The following is a 19,995-nucleotide window of genomic DNA, read 5'->3' as shown; positions in this document are numbered from 1 at the left end:
ACGAGCAGCTAGTAGCAGTATAGAACATAGGTGGGGAACCTGCGGCCTCCGTGAGGTTCTTGTGCGGCCCTTTGCCACCTATTACAAAATGGTAGAGTTCGTTTCAAACAACTATTGTACATCAACGCCATGACAGTTGCGCGAAAATCCCGCCAAAGACAGTCATATTGTAACATGACGTCAGAATACTAGTCTGAAACGGACTCTAACACTCATGAGCGAGGCTCTGGCCCACAGCTAGCAGCGCCAACTACCTTGTCTAAGAAGTAAACAAAACTCGGTTTCAGATCTCCCATTTGAGTGTCACACCTTGCTTTGGCTTCTCTTACTCGCATCTCTCAACGCTTCCCTGTTGCGATCTTCAGCTAACTGTAGTTAACAGTGCTTGCTTATAACAGGTACGCGGTTTTATTGTATTTCTAGAAAGTACACACTTTGTTAAAGATATTATTTGATATTCGTTTTTTTATCCATCATGTCAAATAGTAAGAGAAGAAAATTAGGTGATGAAAACAGAACATTTAATGTAGAATGGGAGTTAGATTTTTTCTTTACTGCTGAGAAAGATAAAATGATGTGTTTGTTGTGCAATACAGTTTTAAATACTTTAAAAAAAGCGAATGCAAATAAACACTATTTGACTCATAAAGAACATAAATATTTCGCTTTAAAAAGTGAATCACGAAAAGCTGCACTTCAAAAGTTGAAAAATGAGAAGCATCATCAGCAGGCATCTTTTAGTGCCTTTGTAAATCAAAATTCCACTGCAGTTGCTGTTACGTATAAAATAGCACATATACTTGGAAAAAGGGGCAAACCTAAAAACGGAAGTCTTCTCAGAGTTTCGTATAAGGTATTATTTCCAGTTTATTAATTCTAGCTAAAATCTAATATGCCGTTTCCATTGATCTGAAAGTCAAATGCTAAAATTGAAAACTTTTCGATTGTGTTTTGACATAGTTTTCTTATTTTTCATTAAAAATTGTTATGGGCCTTAAATAAAGTATCGATTATGATTGTTCATTAAAATATTGTTACGGGCTTCATATAAATTTCCACTTCCGGTTGTCCCATTTTGCCCATAACCTAGTTGACTCTTTATATGAATGTAGAAAGCTTAAATACCGAAAACAGACACTTTCGAAAGTTTCGTGCAAGAGTTATTATGGATGAAAGTCGTCGCACACGTACACACAGAAATTAATTTAAAAATAGCAAAACGTACTGTGGGACTGTACCCTAATTTGTGCTTATTCACTGAAAACTCACGATGAGGTTTTTAAACCAAAAACATCCTCCGTTTCCTACGTATATAGCTTGGCGAGAAGTAAAAAAAAAAAAAAAAAAAATTGAAGAATGATTTACATCGCTAAAAAACCAACTATCTTCCCCTAAATAATACTATTTCAGACTAGTATTCTGACGTCATGTTACAATATGACTGTCTTTGGCGGGATTTTCGCGCAACTGTCATGGCGTTGATGTACATTGAAATAATTAAATAGTGACATTGAAATAATTAAAGAATGTATTGTTGAAGCAGTGAGTATGTTAGATCCAAGAAATGTCGACAAATACAAACAATTACCTCTTTCAAGAAGAACTGTAACAGATCGACAGCACGAATTAGCGCAAAATGTAACAGAGCAACTTCATGCAATTATACAAAATGAAGATGTTTATTTTTCAATTGCTTTAGATGAAAGCACTGATAAAACAGATTCGGCACAAGTTTTATATTTTATTCGTGCTATAACTAAAGATTTTCAATGTTACGAAGAACTACTTGCGTTGAGTACACTAACTGGAAGAACTCGCGGAGCCGATATTTTCGAAAACTTCAAAGAAGTATGTAATAAATTCCAATTGAATGTCAGTAATTTAGTCAGTGTCTGCACCGATGGTGCACCTTCCATGAGAGGCAAAAAAGAAGGATTCGTTGCTTTGTTAAAAAAGGAAAACTTAATTTTGAAAAAATTGATATCATTTCACTGCATTTTGCATCAGCAAAATCTTTGCGCAAAATCTACCATTTTGCAAGACACTCTGGATAGAATCATTGCCATTGTCAACTACATTCGCGTAAATAGAATGCGTCATCGTGAATTTCGGCAGATGCTTTCTTTAGATGAGGAAACGTGTAGTGTTGAGCTGCCATACTACTGCAAGGTTCGCTGGCTATCAACAGGTCAGGTTTTGATAAAAGTTTTGTCTTTACGACGACAAATTTTAAACTTTTATTAAGAACAAGGAAAACAATGTGATCTATCAGATGAAGTATTTCTCAGAAACCTTGCATTTTTGTCTGATATGATGACAAAACAAAACAATTTAAATATTTGCCTGCAAGGTAAAACGAGGTATATTTATGAAATGTGGCAAAAGATCCAAGCGTTTAGAAAAAAATTATCATTTTTCAAAACATTGCTTTGTCGATCGGAAAGATCTGCACAACACTTCCCGGAGCTAGCTAAAATGTTAAATGAGCGGAACTGTGAAAATAAAATATTCGATGAATATGTAGGTGTCTTGGATTGTTTAATAGAAGAGTATACTAATAGGTTTTCTGATTTTGACGAGCACACTCCTGCTATGAAACTGGCATTTGAACCACATTTAATAGATATATCCGAGGCTCCTGCAGAACTGCAAATGGAGTTAATTGATTTAGGGGAAGATAGTATCATCAAATCCCTTTTTAACGCTAAAAAGGAACCCAGATAAATCTGGAAAAATGCTGTTGAATATCCATGCCTTCGAGAACATGCTCGCCGTTTACTTTCCTGCTTCGGAAGTACCTACTGTTGCGAGACAACATTTTCTCTCATGTCAAAAATAAAAACAAATTTAAGAACGCAAATTACAGAATTACTGTCACACAAAAAACAAAGCCAAATAAGTCACTAACTTAGTGAATAAAAAAATATTTTTTATTGTATTTTTTTATAATATTTTTATATTATTTTATATGTATATTATATTTAAAATTTTGTAGTATTATACTTTATTTTTTCTATATAATGCAATAAATTGTTAAATCTATAGAAAAACTATAATAATTTCACAAAAGTCACTTTCTTAGGTCAATCAGCTTATGCGGCCTCTCTTATTGCTGCCTAATTTAAATGTGGCCTCTGATGGTAAAAAGGTTCCCCACCTCTGGTATAGAATAAACAATGTTTAACCGATCTCGAGTAATTCTAACTATCCACTTCTTGATAAACTATAAATAACACTACAAGACGCATACAAAAAAAAAAAAAAAAAAAAAAAAAAGGGAAGAATCTCGCAACGATCGCTTCTGAATAACCTTGAAGATTTCCTCAACACTCATATACGAATGGAACTTGTTTACAACGAAATCGAAACTGATCCCCGTTGGTTAGAGGGTCGTTTATTTTCAAGTCAAGTGCCTTACAGATACTTAAGATTAGACTATTTAAAGTGTTATTTTAAATATCTGATTTGGAATCCTCATGACTTCCTTAGACAGCCCGTTAAGTTATTTATTCACAGCTTTTTTGCTGCACTTCATTTAAACGCATTTTCGCGAATTTCATTAGATATATATTTCGAATTCAATCAATTCAGTTCTTAAAAACTAAAAATTTCTTCATTAAAAACTATAAAATGCAGAGAAACCTAAAACCCCAAATACAGTTAAAAACAGTTTTTGCAACTACAATTAAAGATTGTACGCAAAAACAAGCAATTCCGCCAACTAACAGGTAGACAAAAAATTTTCTGTGCACAAAATTGAGCATTTACTTTTAGTCCCACTGGGCAAATAGGCATAGAAGCTGGTGCAGAAACTGACTTAATTCACTATTCTACTAAGAGTTTCAAATGTAAAAAAATGGCGGCTTCGTTAGGCTTAGCGATATTTAAACTTGTTGATAATTCTGTAACTATTAACAGCTTTCCAGAATCATGGCATGTGGTTAAAGCATACAGATGAGGATAAGGGCTTGGATTTCGATAAATCACTAATATTTATTTTTACACATATCCAGTTAACTTGGCAGACACTTATTCAATCATAATTAAATATGATAAATTCCTATGAACATTGGATTTTAAAAAGAAAATGACGTAGTCAGTTAAGAAGTGAAGCAATGGAGATATTATAGCAGTGGCAAAGCTAGTAAGGGAATGACATAGTTTTTTTTTTTAAATACTGTTATGCCGGGCTGTCGCTGTAGAGCACGCGGCGTTGCCGGCTCTATGACTCAGTATCCCAATAGGGCACAAGACGTTGAACAGGTTGGGCAGTGAGAAAGCGTCGGAAATGGGAAAAGGGGAATGACCAGCGTCACAAGAAGAAAGAAAACCAAGAAAGCCGCGCGCATGGAGAGCCTAAATACAAGTGGGTGTCTGGTAGTGTTGTATCATGATAAGTGGGTGGTTAAAAGATGAGAATAAGTCTGAGAAAAGTTTTATTATCTAAATCAGATATTGTAAGATATTACATACAATGCAAATACAAGACACATAAAAAGATACAAATGATAGAAGATAACATATATACACTATATACAGGAAAATCCGTGAAAGCCAACTATGTAGTGAAATTATCGTCACAGGTGAGGTGAGCCGCGTAAGGTCTGATTGTTCATAACTGTGTGAGCTTTGTTTCTGACCTTAATAAATATGGTCTTTTCATTTGAATTGCTTGTTCAGGACTACACCAAGATAGGTAGCTGTCTTAACTTCTGGTACAGTAATATACGTAGTTTTTTGTGCCAAGAGTATATATATATATATATATATATATATATATATACCAAGTCTGAAGTATAAGTAGAGTTAATCTGTGATTGGTTAATTTGAGGTTGTTACATTGCATAGAAGATTCTCGAATTTGGGAGAACAGATGAATTTAGGGGAAGAGCACCAAATTTATAATGTTAATTTTGAGGTCGCCAATTATTTTTAAAGCAATTACCGTATTGTTACGAAATGTTCATACACGGTAGGACAGCTTTCCCCACAAAGCAGGTTTAGGGTTGCCAGAAAATGGCATGAGAAGGCAGGGTTGCCACATTTGGCGAGAAATTTCCCATTGGGCAACAAAATTGGCGATATGCCATAGACGGATGGAGAAACTTCTGGAACGAATTCTTACTGGTTTAACCCAGAATGTGCTCAAACACAAGCTATATAAACCCTGCTGATAGGCGGAAAGACGGTCAGTGTCGACTTCATCGAGTTGGTAATCAGTCATAAAGAGCCTAGTCGAGTCAGCTAAGAGTCAGTGAGCGAGTGCCAGCGCCGAGTTGGTCGTCGAGTGCATCGAGAGAGTCTCTTATTGTATCGCGAGTTAGTGCATCGTCGAGTTTTCTCTTAGAGTGTGTTAAGCTCCGAGAACGACTGAGCCGAGTTGGGAGCTGTACTTCAGTGTATTGTCGAGTGCATCGCGAGCTGTAGCATGGAGAGTCTCGAGAGTAAGTAGAGTTCCGAGAACGACCGAGCAGAGTCGGTAGGTGTACTCTGGTGCTTTGCCGTGAAGCTGTCTTCACCGTTATAGACTGAAGGCTGTGTCGCTGAGTGTTTCAGCGTGATTATAGTAGTTCTTCGACGACTGTAAACGTGTTATTGGAGCTGTGTTAAAAAATACTGGGTACTAAATTGTGTTTCCATCTTCATCACGTGCTGTTGTTGTTATTCACTCCAATCCGTACGAGCGTAAAGGAAGAAAAAGTAACAACTGCTGTCAGAAGTGGTATTTGAGGGTGAATGGCAGTAATAAGAGCGATTGAAGAACAAGTAAGACAGCTGGTGACTGCCTTTGCTGCATTCTAAGAAGAAATAAAAGCTGAATATGAAGAGATACCGGCTGAGATAAAAGCCGGATATGCTGAGATAAAAGCCGGATATGATGAGATAAAAGCTGGATATGCAGAGATGATAGCTGAGATGAAAGCTGGACCAGAAGAGACGAAGGCTGAAATTAAAGCCGGACTGGCTAAGATAAAAGCCGGATATTATGAGATAAAAGCTGGTTTTGAAGAGATGACAGCTGAGATGAAAGCCTGACCGGAAGAAATGAAGGCCGGACGAGAAGAGATGAAAGCCGGCCGAGAAGAGGTGCGAGAGCAACTCCAACAGATAAAAGAGGAGCTTGCAGAAGAAATTGGAGTCATAAAAGAAGATGTGGAAATGATAGAAGTGGCATCTGAAGAATCAGAAGATGAAGAAATGAAGGTAATAGCTCGTGAAGTATCTGAGGAAGATCCAGAAATGATGGATGAAACATTTAATGGGATTAAAGAAAAGAACGAAAACATGAAGAAATAAAAGACGGCAAAGAAGAATTTGATTTGCACGTGTCTGAAGCAGAGATAGAAGAAAGTGAAAATGCGATTGTTATGTTCGTCGAAACGGATAGTTAAATTACGAAGTCGCAGTTAGCAAGTATTGAACCATCTGAAAATGCACCTGATGCAGAGATGGGAGAAACTGATGTGCAACTTATGCAGAGTGCTCCAGTGCTGCAAGAAAATTCACCCACTCCACAAACTGTGTGTCTCCTAATACAGATTGTGCAGATACGAACTTGATTCTCAGCCAGGATACTTGTGTTTGTAAAGAATCGGGTTCCGTTCATAACCCTGATGCAGAATTTGGAGCTGGTTCCCGGGAAACGGCTGAAAATGATCACGTACCAGCTGCTGAATTTACCTAGGTGAACTGTATACATGATGCGAATAAATTACAGAGCTGTGAACAAACTGTTTCAGATCTTCCTGCGGTTGAAAAGTCTGAAAGGACTGACTTTTCAGACTGTGACATGCAAAACAGAAATACATCAGAACTGCAGTGAAAAAGTATTTGATCCGGCTATAACTTAAAGACTAAGAATGAAATTCATTCTGAACTTTAATTTGTATAATTTAAAATTGTTATGTGGTTAATGCGTGTATATAATTTGTAAATAGTGTAAATATTTGTTTCTTTAGTTATGTTACTTGTTCGTTTTATTACGTTTTGTTTGTATGGAATTTGGCTTCTGATCAAAGATTGTACTGCCCGGGACGTGCAGTCCTTATGAAATCCCCACGCATAGCTTCCACGCGAAGCAGGTTTAGGTTTGTCAGAAAATGCAGGCGAAATGCATTAAAATATGTAAAACTGCCGAATAGAAGAACTCAGCTGAAAATTTAAAGCGGAATAAAGTTAAGAAAAAAGTCAGTCAAATGCCATGTACCTCAGATGTAAATAAATTTTTTTTTGCGAAACGCCCAACTGCGTTGAGATAGCTTTCCCGCAAAGTAAGCTTAGTGTTGCCAGAAAGTGGCAGAGAAAGTCAGGGTTGCCAGATTTGGCGTGAAATGGCCCATGTGGAGATATTTGGAGACAAAATTGACGATATGCCGTAGACGGAGCGAGAACATTCTTAGCGATTTTCTAGAGAATATTCTTGAAGGTAGGTTAAAGCTATATATACCCTGCCTGTACGCGGAGAAAGTAGTATCTTGAATTCAGTAGTGGAGTAGTAGTGACTTGAGTTCAGAGATTAGCTTGAGAGCGATCGACTGACTTGGGGGCTGTACTTTAATGCTATGCCGTGAAGCTGTCTTCCCCGTTATTGTCTGATAGCCTGATATCTGTGTTGCTGATTGTTTCAGCGCGTTTGTCGTAGTTTTCAAACGACAGTAATATGCCTTTGAACTCTCCTGTGTAATAGTGCTTGCTGGCGAATAAATTTTGTTTTGATTCTTCATCAATTTTTACTATCAATTACTCCAGATCCATGAACCCGTAGAACGCACCAATATTAAATCATCTTCAAATTATCAAAGGATGTAAGTTCAGTAATTCAGACCATGGGAGAAATGAGGAATTTTTCACAAATTGTGCAGAGGTTGTTTACACATTGTTAAAAGGATTTTGAATAATAATAATAATAATAATAATAAATAAATAAGAAAACGAATAGTTTAGAATAAAAATGTCTTGCAACACCTTATCATTTGAAATGAGAAATATAGCCTGCAACTTTCAAATTTTTTTATCTTTCAATATGTTGCATATAAACAAGCCGTGGATTGAAGGATACGTTTTTGTGCTTTCCGAAGAGACATATTCGTATTCCATAATTCAGCGCAATTTCTTCTCCTAATATTTATTACATCCCGTTTGTACGCTAGACAAATATACAAATAGCGCAGCTAAAATTCTACATGTAGTGGATCAGTGATAATTCTATATTCAAAATACCTAATCTAGTTTAAAAAACGAATTTAATTCAATATCCTATAATCTAACATCTCAATGGCGGCATTCAAACTGTGTCAAAACAAATCAAAAATCAAGTTCTCAAGTTCAGACTATTGCCATTCCGAGGCAGAGAAAAGTTTTTATCTAAGCCGGAACACCATTTAAACTAATCTTCTTTAACTACAATATACTTGGGCCAACGTTTTTACAATCCTCGAAAAGTAAATTCGTTTACCTGAAACTCCTTCGGGGATAGCAGCGGATCTTATTTTATTGCATCAGTATACTTAAAGTGAACAATGACCGAAAAGACTGTTTTAACAGCAGCAATAATTAAAATATCCCACGGTGTCATATCAGGTGAACACAGAGCTTGTGAAAATGCTGAATATTTGGCCAAACATTCATTACAAACAAAAGCATTGGGAGCAAGTTCATTATTGAGATGCAAGACTCATGAGTTATTTTGCCACAATTCATGTAATTTTCTATGAATTGTTTCATGCAAAACTCAAAACGTTTAGCCACAGCAATCTACGTACATCAAGAGATTCGAAACTTTAAGATAATTAAAAAATCTGATGTGTACACCACATGACTTCCTTGTACGGAATATTAAATTATACGCATTTTTTCTTGCATTTCATTTAAACTTATTGGATTGAATCAATTCTACTTCGCCGACAGCGCATAAACCACAATAGAATAAATGCATTCCTTAAAATTCACTCTATTTGTTTACCATAGCGACACTCTGGCGCTAGGTTCACTTAACAGTATTATATTTCGTTCATATTATAACTCAGAATGCACAAAATTTATATTATTTGAAGAATTATCTAATCGTTGCCACATGTCCTATTCAAATACTATAATAAAGCTAGAACTATGTATAAAAGAAATTAAGCAAACAAAACAAAAAGGAAACAGTTTTTCACAGACTATTGAGTACTTCTCATTCAATTAATTCAGTTCTCACTTCGCGACAAAGCAAAAATACATGAAAAGTCAAAATATCTGTATTAAAAATTACGAAGTAAATCTTAAACACTTATTTCCTCGAAAAAGTTCCAGAAAGGATTAAGCATGATTTATTTGGCAAATAATAAATGAAGGCATTATCTTTGTTGTTGCGAAGCTAAGTTTCTTCAGATTGGGAACAAATCCACTAGTCTGCTGTTTCAAATGTAAACAATCAATGTCCGCCATAAAAAAAGGCTTAGCGGCACTTAAACAACTTTAAAATTGTTGATAATTCTAAAATTATTGCAGACATATTTACTAAAGGCATAAAACCCTTAACTGGAAGATAAAAACAACATAATACAATCATTTTTAAAGCAAAAAATGTACAATTTACAAACATATAAGAGTAAAGAAACTGAGATCACTGAGCCGGGTAACAGAGTGGATATATATATATATATATAGTTATATATATATTCACTCATTATTTGGTGCGGTCGATTGCAACCAAAATACGAGGTGCACATCTACATGTTATAGCAGTCCCTATATACAAAATTTCTACGTTCTGAGGCTACTCCTTTTTGAGTTATGCGAGATACGTACGTACGTATTTACATACGTTCGAACAGACGCCACGAAAAATCCTCCTCAGAATTCATTTTAAAGCAGTTTTATAATTTTTTTTGGAGGAAAAAAGTCTTTTATTCTGTCCTTAGGTACAGATATCACGCAAAAACATCGTTAAATTTCATTCGATAGCGGTCAAAATAGATATTTTCGTTGAAATATGCTGCCTGAAACTTTTCGCGATTACAATACTTCCTTTTTACTTCGCACAAGGAAGTAAAAAAGAGCGCAAATATTCTTTTTATCATTTATGCAGTTTATTTTACATATATATTATATTAATTTGCATTATTGTTATGAAGATTGCATTAGTTTCAAAATTTGCTTGATATTTAGAAATAACGCTTACTTGCTTGATATTTATTATTTATATATTGTATATTAATTCTATTTAGAGCCATTACTACATCATCAGTTGAGTCTTAAGCATTTTTGTGTCTTCTGAGAAACGATTCATTGATGTTAACAGAGCATAATATATAATAGTGAATTTGCTCTAAATTAAAAATAAACCCAATAATTTGTAACTTTTAAAATTTTTTACTTTCTCGAGAATGTTAAATTTTCGAAAATATACGCTCGGAAAATAGAACATAATTCATTTTGTGAAAACAATACAATAATAAAATATGTTACAGATCACGAGAAGAAAAAATGTATGAGTTAGAATAAGTATACTGCCGTAAATTTGAACTTTCAACGTTGCAAATCATTAGTGACTTAATAAAATTTCGCCATTATAATAATAATAATAAAAAAATAGCTTTCTGCGCAAGAAATCGAACGCATGATACTTCGAACAGATATGAATGTACTTTTTTCTTTCTGAGAAAGGATAGCCTCCGAGATAACACTGGGTTCATTGACTTCCTACTGATATTTTTGCTTTAAAAATTTTTGCTTATTTAACGCTTTCGAAAGGAATTTGGCCTCAGAAGGAGCAACTGAGTAATTACTTAGCTTATTCCGAATCGGTTGTCGTACAGGGATAGGATATTTCAGTTTAGCATGAATCTTGAGAAAGATTCAAGAATCCAGAACTCGAATTTGTACTTCATTTCTGTCACTATTGGGATTTCTGTCGCCGCCTAGGAAAACCACTGACCTGACTTTGTTGTAAAAGTCTTACAATGTTAATAGTCATCCTAGTAGAAAGTATTATTTCTTCCGTATAAAAATATAAATACAAATATTACATGGGCATACAAAGCCTGTGTATAACACATAGATATACTAACTACAATGTATTGTACAGGTTACATGTGATAGTTATATAAAATCCTGACAGTTATGTGCACATTTAACTGAATTCATATTTACAATACTTTTACTGAGAAAATCAAAGTAAACTTGTAATTCATTTACAAATTGACTGTATTTTCAAGGTCAGTTTTAACTGCTTTACAACATTGTTTTTAACAAGTACGTAGTTTTAATAAATACATACGTACAAATTTAACTGTAATGGTACAGTATCACTTGTACCCATAATTGGAACAAATTACCTAAAAGGAATTGGAAAAAGTGATATAAAGACTGAAACAATCAGAAAGCTAAATCTCCCTTGATAAGAATGTCGAGATAAAGGTATAAGGCACACTATAAATGATCCAAAAAAAAAAAAAAAAAAAAAGGCTCACTTTGGAATCACGGGCATAGTTTGACATTCTGTGATAACTTCTGAAAACAAGTCATTACGCTTTCGGGACATCAGAAAAAGGAATTTGGTCTCAGAAGGAGCAACCAGAGGAAGAAAAATCGGTTGATTTGAGGAAAAAAAAAATTAGCAGGCAAACTGAGGTATTATAAAGATCATGCATGAGTAAGTGATATAGTAAAAGTGTTTCATCAATGCATATCAGCTATATTGAGTAATTTCCATTAAAGATGTACTCGGGCTCTTTTGACATTCTGAAAGTCTTTATTATTAAGATGGCTCAATTAAAATACTGTGGAAGTCTAAGCGTTCTTTCGCTTTGCCGCCGTCGTCTCATAGTTCAGTTTATTAGCAAGGTTTGCAAAATGCTCTTCCATTGTTGCCTCAGTGTCCTTGAGAATAAACCTGGAAGGTGTAGCCAACATCTACAAAAAACAAATCAAATATTGTGCTGCAAACACAAAAGTATATTTTGGTTTGTGTAGCTGACATTTGATTCTACTGCTTGGTGCGAGCCCTTAACAATCTCTATGAAAATGACAAAATGTCAAAACTATAGTTTCCTTCAGACAAATATAATTTATGAAGTGTTTCTGTTTCAGGTGCAAAAGATTCTTACTATGCTGCTACTTTTTAATTGCTTACCTGCTATTCTCTTACATACAGCCGCTTATGTGTGTGCATGTGTGTTTGAAAATGCTGCCTTTTGGTTTTTCTTTGAGAGATTTTTCCAGATGTTTTTTTTTCTTGAATTGTCGACTTTTTTTGTTGAGTCTTTCTACTAAACACTCCAACCATCTTATTAATGACTTATCTTCCTTTGTTTCTGGTAATTTTGAAACGTAATATAAGCGCACGATTTCCTTCAATTGTTCTTCCAGTGCTTTCTCGCTTATCTTATGCATATTCTTATACATTTTCAGAATTCTACGAATGTCTTTCTTCCTCTTAACATGGTTAAAAAAAATTTCCAGTTGAGGCTGACTCAGCCTACATGCACCACCGGCTTTCTGGATGCATTCCTCAGTTCGCGAATTCGGAAGAATCTTGATTTCCCTAGTCACAGAATTTCTTCGTGGATTACGTGATTCACTCTTGTCAGTAACAGAAGAATGAATGTTTCTTGTAGGCGGTGTGATTACTGGCTGATTTAAAGCAGGAGCTCCTGAAGTATTTTGAACATCTTCTGATTCTATAAAAAGAAACGTATGCTATTTAAATATATTCTAAAATGGGTATTTTATCTACAAGACATCAGAAAGCATTAAAATGTTGAAAAAAAGAATATCATAGATCAGGGGTTCTCAACCGGTGGTACGCAAAGAAGTATTTTTAAGTATTAAATTCAGAAATTAAAACTCCAAAATCCTGATTGAGTTCTTTCTCTAACACTCTTAAATTTATGCGATCTGACCTTTGTTCAAGAGTGGTAGTAGTACTTTATAGAGGTGGTACAAAAGGTGTTAAATTTTGGTTTAGATGGTACGCATTAGTCAAAAGGTTGAGAACCACTGTCATAAATGATCTCAAGCTCATTCAAGACAATAACGATGTGTATTGAGTAAGAACCTTAATTATTATATACGTCAAATACTTAATTACGTTACTTACTCTTGACATTAACAAAAGAATAAGTGTTTCTTGCAAGTGGTTTGGTTAGTCGTTGACTAAAGGAAGGAGCTCTTAAAGTATTTTGAGCATCTTTTGATTCTGTTAAAAGAAACGTATGCTATTAAAATATATTCTAAAATGGGCATTGTTTCTACAAGACATAAGAAAGCATTAAAATGCTAATAAAAGGGAATATCATAAATGATCACGACATTCATGACAACAACAATATGTACCGAGTTAAGAAATTGAATTATTATATATAGCAAAATACGTGATTACGTGATTCACTCTTGACAGTAGCAGAAGAAAGAATGTTTTTCATAGGCGATGTGGTTACTGGCTGACTAGGAAAATGAGCCCTTAAACTATCTGGAACAACTTTTGAATCTGTAAAACGAAACGTATGCTATTAAGATATATTCTAAAATGGGTATTTTATCTACAAGTCATCAGAAAGCATTAAAATGTTGGGAAAAAAATATCATAGATAATCTCAAGTTCATTCACGACAATAACAATGCATATTGAGTAAGAAACTGAATTATTATATTTATCAAATACGTGATTACGTGATTTACTCTTGACGTTAACAGAAGAAGGAATGCTTCTTGCAGGCGGTGTGGTTACTCGCTGATAGAAAGAAGGAGCTCTTAAAGTATTTTGAACAACTTCTGATTCTGTAAAAAGAAATGTATGCTATTAAAATATATTTCAAAATGCTTATGTTATCTACAAGACATCAGAAAGCATTAAAAGGCAAAAAAAAAAAAAAAAATATTACAGGTGATCTCAAGTTCATTCACTATAAAAATGTGTATTAAGTAAGGAATCCAATTTTTATATATAACAAAATACGTGATTACGTGATTCACTCTTGACGTTAACAGAAGAAGGAATGCTTCTTGCAGGCGGTGTGGTTACTCGCTGATAGAAAGAAGGAGCTCTTAAAGTATTTTGAACAACTTCTGATTCTGTAAAAAGAAATGTATGCTATTAAAATATATTTCAAAATGCTTATGTTATCTACAAGACATCAGAAAGCATTAAAAGGCAAAAAAAAAAAAAAAATATTATAGGTGATCTCAAGTTCATTCACTATAAAAATGTGTATTAAGTAAGGAATCCAATTTTTATATATAACAAAATACGTGATTACGTGATTCACTCTTGACGTTAACAGAAGAAGGAATGCTTCTTGCAGGCGGTGTGGTTACTCGCTGATAGAAAGAAGGAGCTCTTAAAGTATTTTGAACATTTTCTGATTCTGTAAAAAGAAATGTATGCTATTAAAATATATTTCAAAATGCTTATGTTATCTACAAGACATCAGAAAGCATTAAAAGGAAAAAAAAATATTACAGGTGATCTCAAGTTCATTCACTATAACAATGTGTATTAAGTAAGGAATCCAATTTTTATATATAACAAAATACGTGATTACGTGATTCACTCTTCACTGTAACAGGAGAAAGAATGTTTTTTGTAGGCGGTGTGGTTACTGGCTGACCAAAGGAAGGAGCCCTTAAAGTATCTTGAAGAACTTTAGTTTCTGTAAATAGAAAAGTATGCTATTAAAATATATTCTAAAATAGTTATTTTATCTACAAGACATGAAAAAGGCCATGCGACATTAAAATGTTGGAAAAAAATATCATAGATGATCTTAAGTTCATTCACTACAACAAAAATGTGTATTGAGTAAAAAACTGAATTATTATACTTGTATATTGCAAAATACATGAAATCTATTTGCTTAAGATAAAAAATACCTTTATATAAGACACTGTAACAAAGTAAAGATCTTGATATTTCCGTGATGTAACATAATTAGCATCCCTGACTGAGAAGTTAAACATACATATTAAAGTGTTTACTATATACACTCCGTCTACAATGGTTGAGGTGAAATTTCGTTCTAAATCTTAAGCTCAAGGAAAATAGCGAACTTAATTTTCAATTTTTAGGATACATTCTTTGTAAATCGGTGCAATACTTAGCATTTTAATACCGTTGCTTGATTCTTTCGCAAAACTCATCTTTTGAATTTTTATTTAATTTTCTGCTTATGGCTTTCCCAATCTCTTCAATACCAATGATCTTGAGATAAGATTTTTCTTAATTTTCAAGAGTGAAAATAATCGAAACAAAGCGTTTAGTGAAAAATTCGTAAGCGTATTTAGTTTTATGACAAATACGAATAAAAAGTTAATAAAATTTATACCTTCGAATCTTTGGGTAAGAATATAGGTAATATACATATCACACTACGAATTAAGCAGCTACATTGATAAATTTTCTGGTGCTCTGTTCATATTTATTTGTAATGGGAATGAAAATAATTATTTTTCCAACTTCAGAGAACTAAAAGTTTGAAATCTTTGCAACATCGTATTTGCAAAAATGCGTAATTGAAATGTCTTCTCAGGTCGCATAAAATTGCTTCGAGAAATTGCCTCATGCGGTCCCTGAGTCTCCAGTTTGACACCACTGGCGTAGCTCACACTGGGATTTGTCCTCTGACAGAAAGAAGACACTGACAAATATCCTTTAGGATGAAAACATGCAGAATTTCAAGTTTGATGTAGTCGTGAATCTTCTGGTTTCTAACAAACCATAGGGCCTTAAGAATGATACAAAAGACCTCGGTTTGAACAGGCGGTACATACAGTGGTGGCCAAAATTGTGGACACATTTGGAAATTTTTATGTTTTTGAACTTTGTATGCTTATAGAAAATGTTACGTTTCGCAAAATGCAAACTTGTATATATCATTTTTAAAGAGAATTTATTACTGAATTCAATACAAAACACAAAATTCAATTATTTGCAATACAAAAAAAGTTATATGTACTTAAAAAACACAGTTATGAAGTGGTTTGTAATGTCTAGCTTTCCTGGCCAATCACTGTTCTTGTTCTGAGAACCAATTAAATACCAATTAAATGTTAACCAATTAAATGTTAGTAACTGCCAGTAGAAGCTGACATCATGTTTACACTTGAAACAATTCATTATTTTGCTTTGTTCTGTAGAAGGAAGACTTGTTTCTTATACGCTGCAATTACAAGTGGGAATTTTTGTAAAAATTTTTAATATTTAGTCAAGAAGCAATGACATCAAATAAAAGAGTAGATTGGACACCTAGAAAGAGATGTAATATTATTGTGTTACAAGAAAGTGGTCTTTCCTATGCTGAAATTGCAAGACAGGTGGGCGGTTCAGTGACTACATCTGGAGTCCGAAAGTTTTGTTTACGATATCAGGAGACAAATTTAATAAAAAACAAAGAAATAAAAGGCCGAAAAAGGTGCACCACATCTATTGATGACAGAAGAATAAAATGACTATGTCTCCAAGATAGAAAAATGCCATCAACGGCCAACTGAAGTTATCTGAATGATGCTGGTGTTTCTGTCAGTTCAAGAACAATCAGGAGAAGATTAACAGATGTTGGACTGAGAGGTAGAATTCCACGAAAAAAGCCTTATCTTAATTTTCAGCAACGAAAAAAAAAAGACTACAGTGGGCAAAGGAACACATTAATTGGACAGATGATCAGTGGTCACAAGTTATATGGAGTGGTGAAACTAAGATATCGTTATTTGGTAGTGATGGGCGAAAATATGTAAGACGTAGAATAGGAGAAGAGTTACATCCTGACTGCATTCAAGCAACTGTGAAGAACCCAGTAAGTGTTATGATTTGGTCATGCATGTCAGCAGATGGTATGGGTCGCCTTCATGTCATCAATGGGACACTGAATGCCAGAAAATACATTGACACTATTCTAGAACCAAAACTTCTACCTTCCATCAGAGATCTCTTTCCCAACAATGCTTCGTTTATTTTTCAGCGGGATTCTGCTCCTTGCCACACGGCCAAAATATCGAAAGAGTGGTTTCGTACAAAGAGCATTAAATTGTTGTCATGGCCAGGAAACAGTCCTGACCTCAATCCTATCGAAAATTTGTGGCACCGTTTGAAAACTCTTGTCCGAATGAGGCGCCCATCAAATAAAAGGGAACTAATTGAGGCTATAATTGTTTCCTGGCATCATGTAATAACGAAAGAAGAGCTTAAAACTCATGTCAGCTCAATGAAACGTCGATGTGAAGCTGTAATCAAAAATAAAGGGTACCCTACTAAGTACTGATAACTCACTGCAATCATCACTATCTAATGTATATCGATAACTATTATCGTTTAACTTTTTTTTTGTATTGCAAATAATTGAATTTTGTGTTTTGTATTGAATTCAGTAATAAATTCTGTTTAAAATGATATATACAAGTTTGCATTTTGTGAAACGTAAAGTTTTTTATAAGCATACAAAGTTCAAAAACATAAAAATTTCCAAAAGTGTCCACAATTTTGGCCACCACTGTATATATATATATATAAACGAATAATTTATAATGAGAAAACTTTTCATATATCATCTCCAAGAAACAGAAATGAAATTAAAACCATAAAAAATTAAAAAATATTTTTAGTCAGAGTTAGATGTTAAGTAGATTTTTAAATTAGTATTTCCTAAACCTCTATTGTTTTAAAAACATAAAACTGTAAAGAAAAATCCTTTAATAAAAATAAATTGAGGTGTATTTTTTCCCCTTTAAATGCCGTTGAATGATATTGTTTTCTGATTTACTGATGTCTTTAATTTCTTTAGATTTGGTACACCAAAAGTGTTTTCACATAACTAATTTATAAGTTCCCATAATCTAAAATTACGTCATTAATATTCTCATAAAATTTTATCACATTAGAATATTAATCTGGTAATGGTACAAATAATTCATTAAAATAAAAATATTATTCATTTTTAATTACTGCAAATAATACGAGTTGACTACGAATTCTATAAAATAATGTGTGAATAAAATCTCAATAAAATTACATTAATTAATAAATAATGTTCGCAATAATCTGAATAAAATTGCTTTTCATATAATCTCTAAACATCAGAAACATTTTCTTATTTAACTATTATTTTATTTTTAGTTACTTACACATGCAAATATTCTCTTCAATTTGTGTAAGGCCCCTCAATATGATCCCCGAATTTAATACCAAATATCTCTATCAAGGTTTAATGTAAGAACTCCCACTTTTTGTATTTTATTTTTGTAAGGAGCATAAAATTTTCCTAACTATAGGAATCGGGAGGCAGCATAAAATGTTAGACTTCTAGAAAATTATTCTTTTTTTTTTTATTTAAAAATTCCCAAATATGGATACTGCAATATTTAAAACATTTTTACATTTTCGCAAATGGAAATGTATATCTACGAACAACGGTTAAAATATAAAGGTCCATGTAAAATCATTTATGGAAAATAAATATATATGAGACTTCATAGAAAACCTATAATTAAAACTTTTGACTTACTCAAAAGCAATAGTTTCCGGCAATAATCATCTACACTTGGTTTACGCATAGAAGTACTGAAAGTTTCTCTTTTCGGTTGTCCAGTGGCTTCACGGGAAGTTTGTTCTCGGATGGGATTGTTAGAAGCAGTTGATGCGCTGGCTGCGGCACCTTTCTGAAAACAAGTATTACTGCGTATATTGTTACCAGATGGCTTATTAACACTTGGTTTATTTTTTCTTTTCAATAGCATTTTGCAACGTTGTGAAATATGGCCATCTTTTTCACACTTGCGACAAAAGAAAGAAAGTTTCATGCCGTCTTCTGCGTAAAAAAATTCAATGCTCGTTTCGTTCGATGAATTTTTAAGCATCTTTTTCTTGAGATTTTGAAACACTTTTAGGGCTTCGAGTTCAGGAATATCAATAACAACTCTCCAATTACCACTGCCTATGGATGGATATTCCTTCGATATTGGAAGTTCATTTATTTTTAGTACTGGTCCTACATAGAGCTGCAGCTTATCAGAAAGCTTTTTTTGTACATCATGCTCATTATTCGGAATAACCTTATGTATAGTTAAATGTGTTACTAAAGGACACATTTCACATCTTTTCCCTGACACTAATAATACTCTCCGTCTCAGAACAGTTACTACTGTTCTCTCATTCTTGAAATACATTTGAATTCCATTACCTCCATAAGGCACAACTCTTTTTATAGGACTGTTACATACTGGCTGAAGTTCCCTTATGCAAGCTTTTATGAATTCTTCGTTTGACTCCTTTGATTGAATAAAAATTCCACGATACGCTTCAAACTGGGACATTATTGCAGTATACACCAGAACCTCAGAAATAGAAGTAACAGTTGGTCGAGGGGACACATTTAGCTCCTAGAAAATCACTTAAATTTCTGTAAATACTTTTAAAACCAAGCTTGAAAAGGGATGCAACATGAATGATTCACATCTTCTTAATATAACCTTTACATTTTCCGTTACTGATAGGTCGTTCTTCTCCTTATTGTGTATTTATCAATTCAAAATTATCGTGTTCTTATCAGTTCAGTGTTGAAGTTTAATCAAAATGCTCTTCTGTGGCGGCGCAGAAAAAGTGTTTGTACGTTATAGGATATTATAATTTCTTTCCAGCGATAATTTGAATGCCGTGCGCCCTCTCTAAGACGATCACGTGTTATGTATTACTTATCAAATTAATGTTTTCTAAATATTGTTAAACATTTAAAATTAATTAGCAAGGTAACTCAATATTAAAACTTGCTTAGTTTAGTTTTAATGTTCTATGCCGATTAATCCGTTACCTTATTATTTTCTTCTTTGCTGTCTCTTTCATTGGCTCCCATCAAGGATGCAAACAAGTTGACGTATATATATATAAAAGGAAGTTCTTAAAGTTAGGGAAACAGCTTTTGGTAGCAATGTTGACCTTCGTGATATGTCTCCCCAACTCTTAAATTTGCATAAATCAGATTTAGCCTTTTGCTAACTATGTTGCTTAAAATCCTGAATCAAAGT

General features: G+C 33.6%; 1 protein-coding gene across 1 annotated transcript; it reads right to left on the bottom strand.

Moving 5' to 3' along the window:
- Positions 1–4,423: 4,423 nt before the first annotated feature.
- Positions 4,424–19,450, bottom strand: LOC118202412 (uncharacterized). The gene is made up of 8 exons (XM_085822781.1): positions 18,480–19,450; positions 14,529–14,636; positions 14,244–14,351; positions 13,951–14,058; positions 13,657–13,764; positions 13,367–13,474; positions 13,085–13,183; positions 4,424–12,665 (listed from the first exon to the last, which is right to left on the bottom strand). The coding sequence occupies exons 1-8, from the start codon at positions 19,285–19,287 to the stop codon at positions 12,130–12,132; spliced, it is 1,983 nt and encodes a 660-aa protein (XP_085678907.1). The 5' UTR covers positions 19,288–19,450; the 3' UTR covers positions 4,424–12,129.
- Positions 19,451–19,995: the final 545 nt, after the last annotated feature.

This window comes from Stegodyphus dumicola, chromosome 8, assembly GCF_044657685.1.
Source record: "Stegodyphus dumicola isolate Sdum_Otavi_A_Nest chromosome 8, ASM4465768v1".
Lineage (NCBI taxonomy): Eukaryota > Metazoa > Arthropoda > Arachnida > Araneae > Eresidae > Stegodyphus > Stegodyphus dumicola.
The sequence above is the reverse complement of the archived record's forward strand: the minus strand, read 5'-3'. Positions and strand labels throughout refer to the sequence as shown.

Coding starts and splice junctions, on each gene's coding strand:
- LOC118202412 (XM_085822781.1), bottom strand. CDS start 19,287: ATGTCCCAGTTTGAAGCGTATCGTGGAATTTTTATTCAATCAAAGGAG. Junction 14,352..14,528: donor TACAGTGAAGAGTGAATCAC/GTAATCACGTAT, acceptor TTCTTTTTACAG/AATCAGAAAATGTTCAAAAT. Junction 12,666..13,084: donor TTCTTTTGTTAATGTCAAGA/GTAAGTAACGTA, acceptor TTCTTTTTATAG/AATCAGAAGATGTTCAAAAT.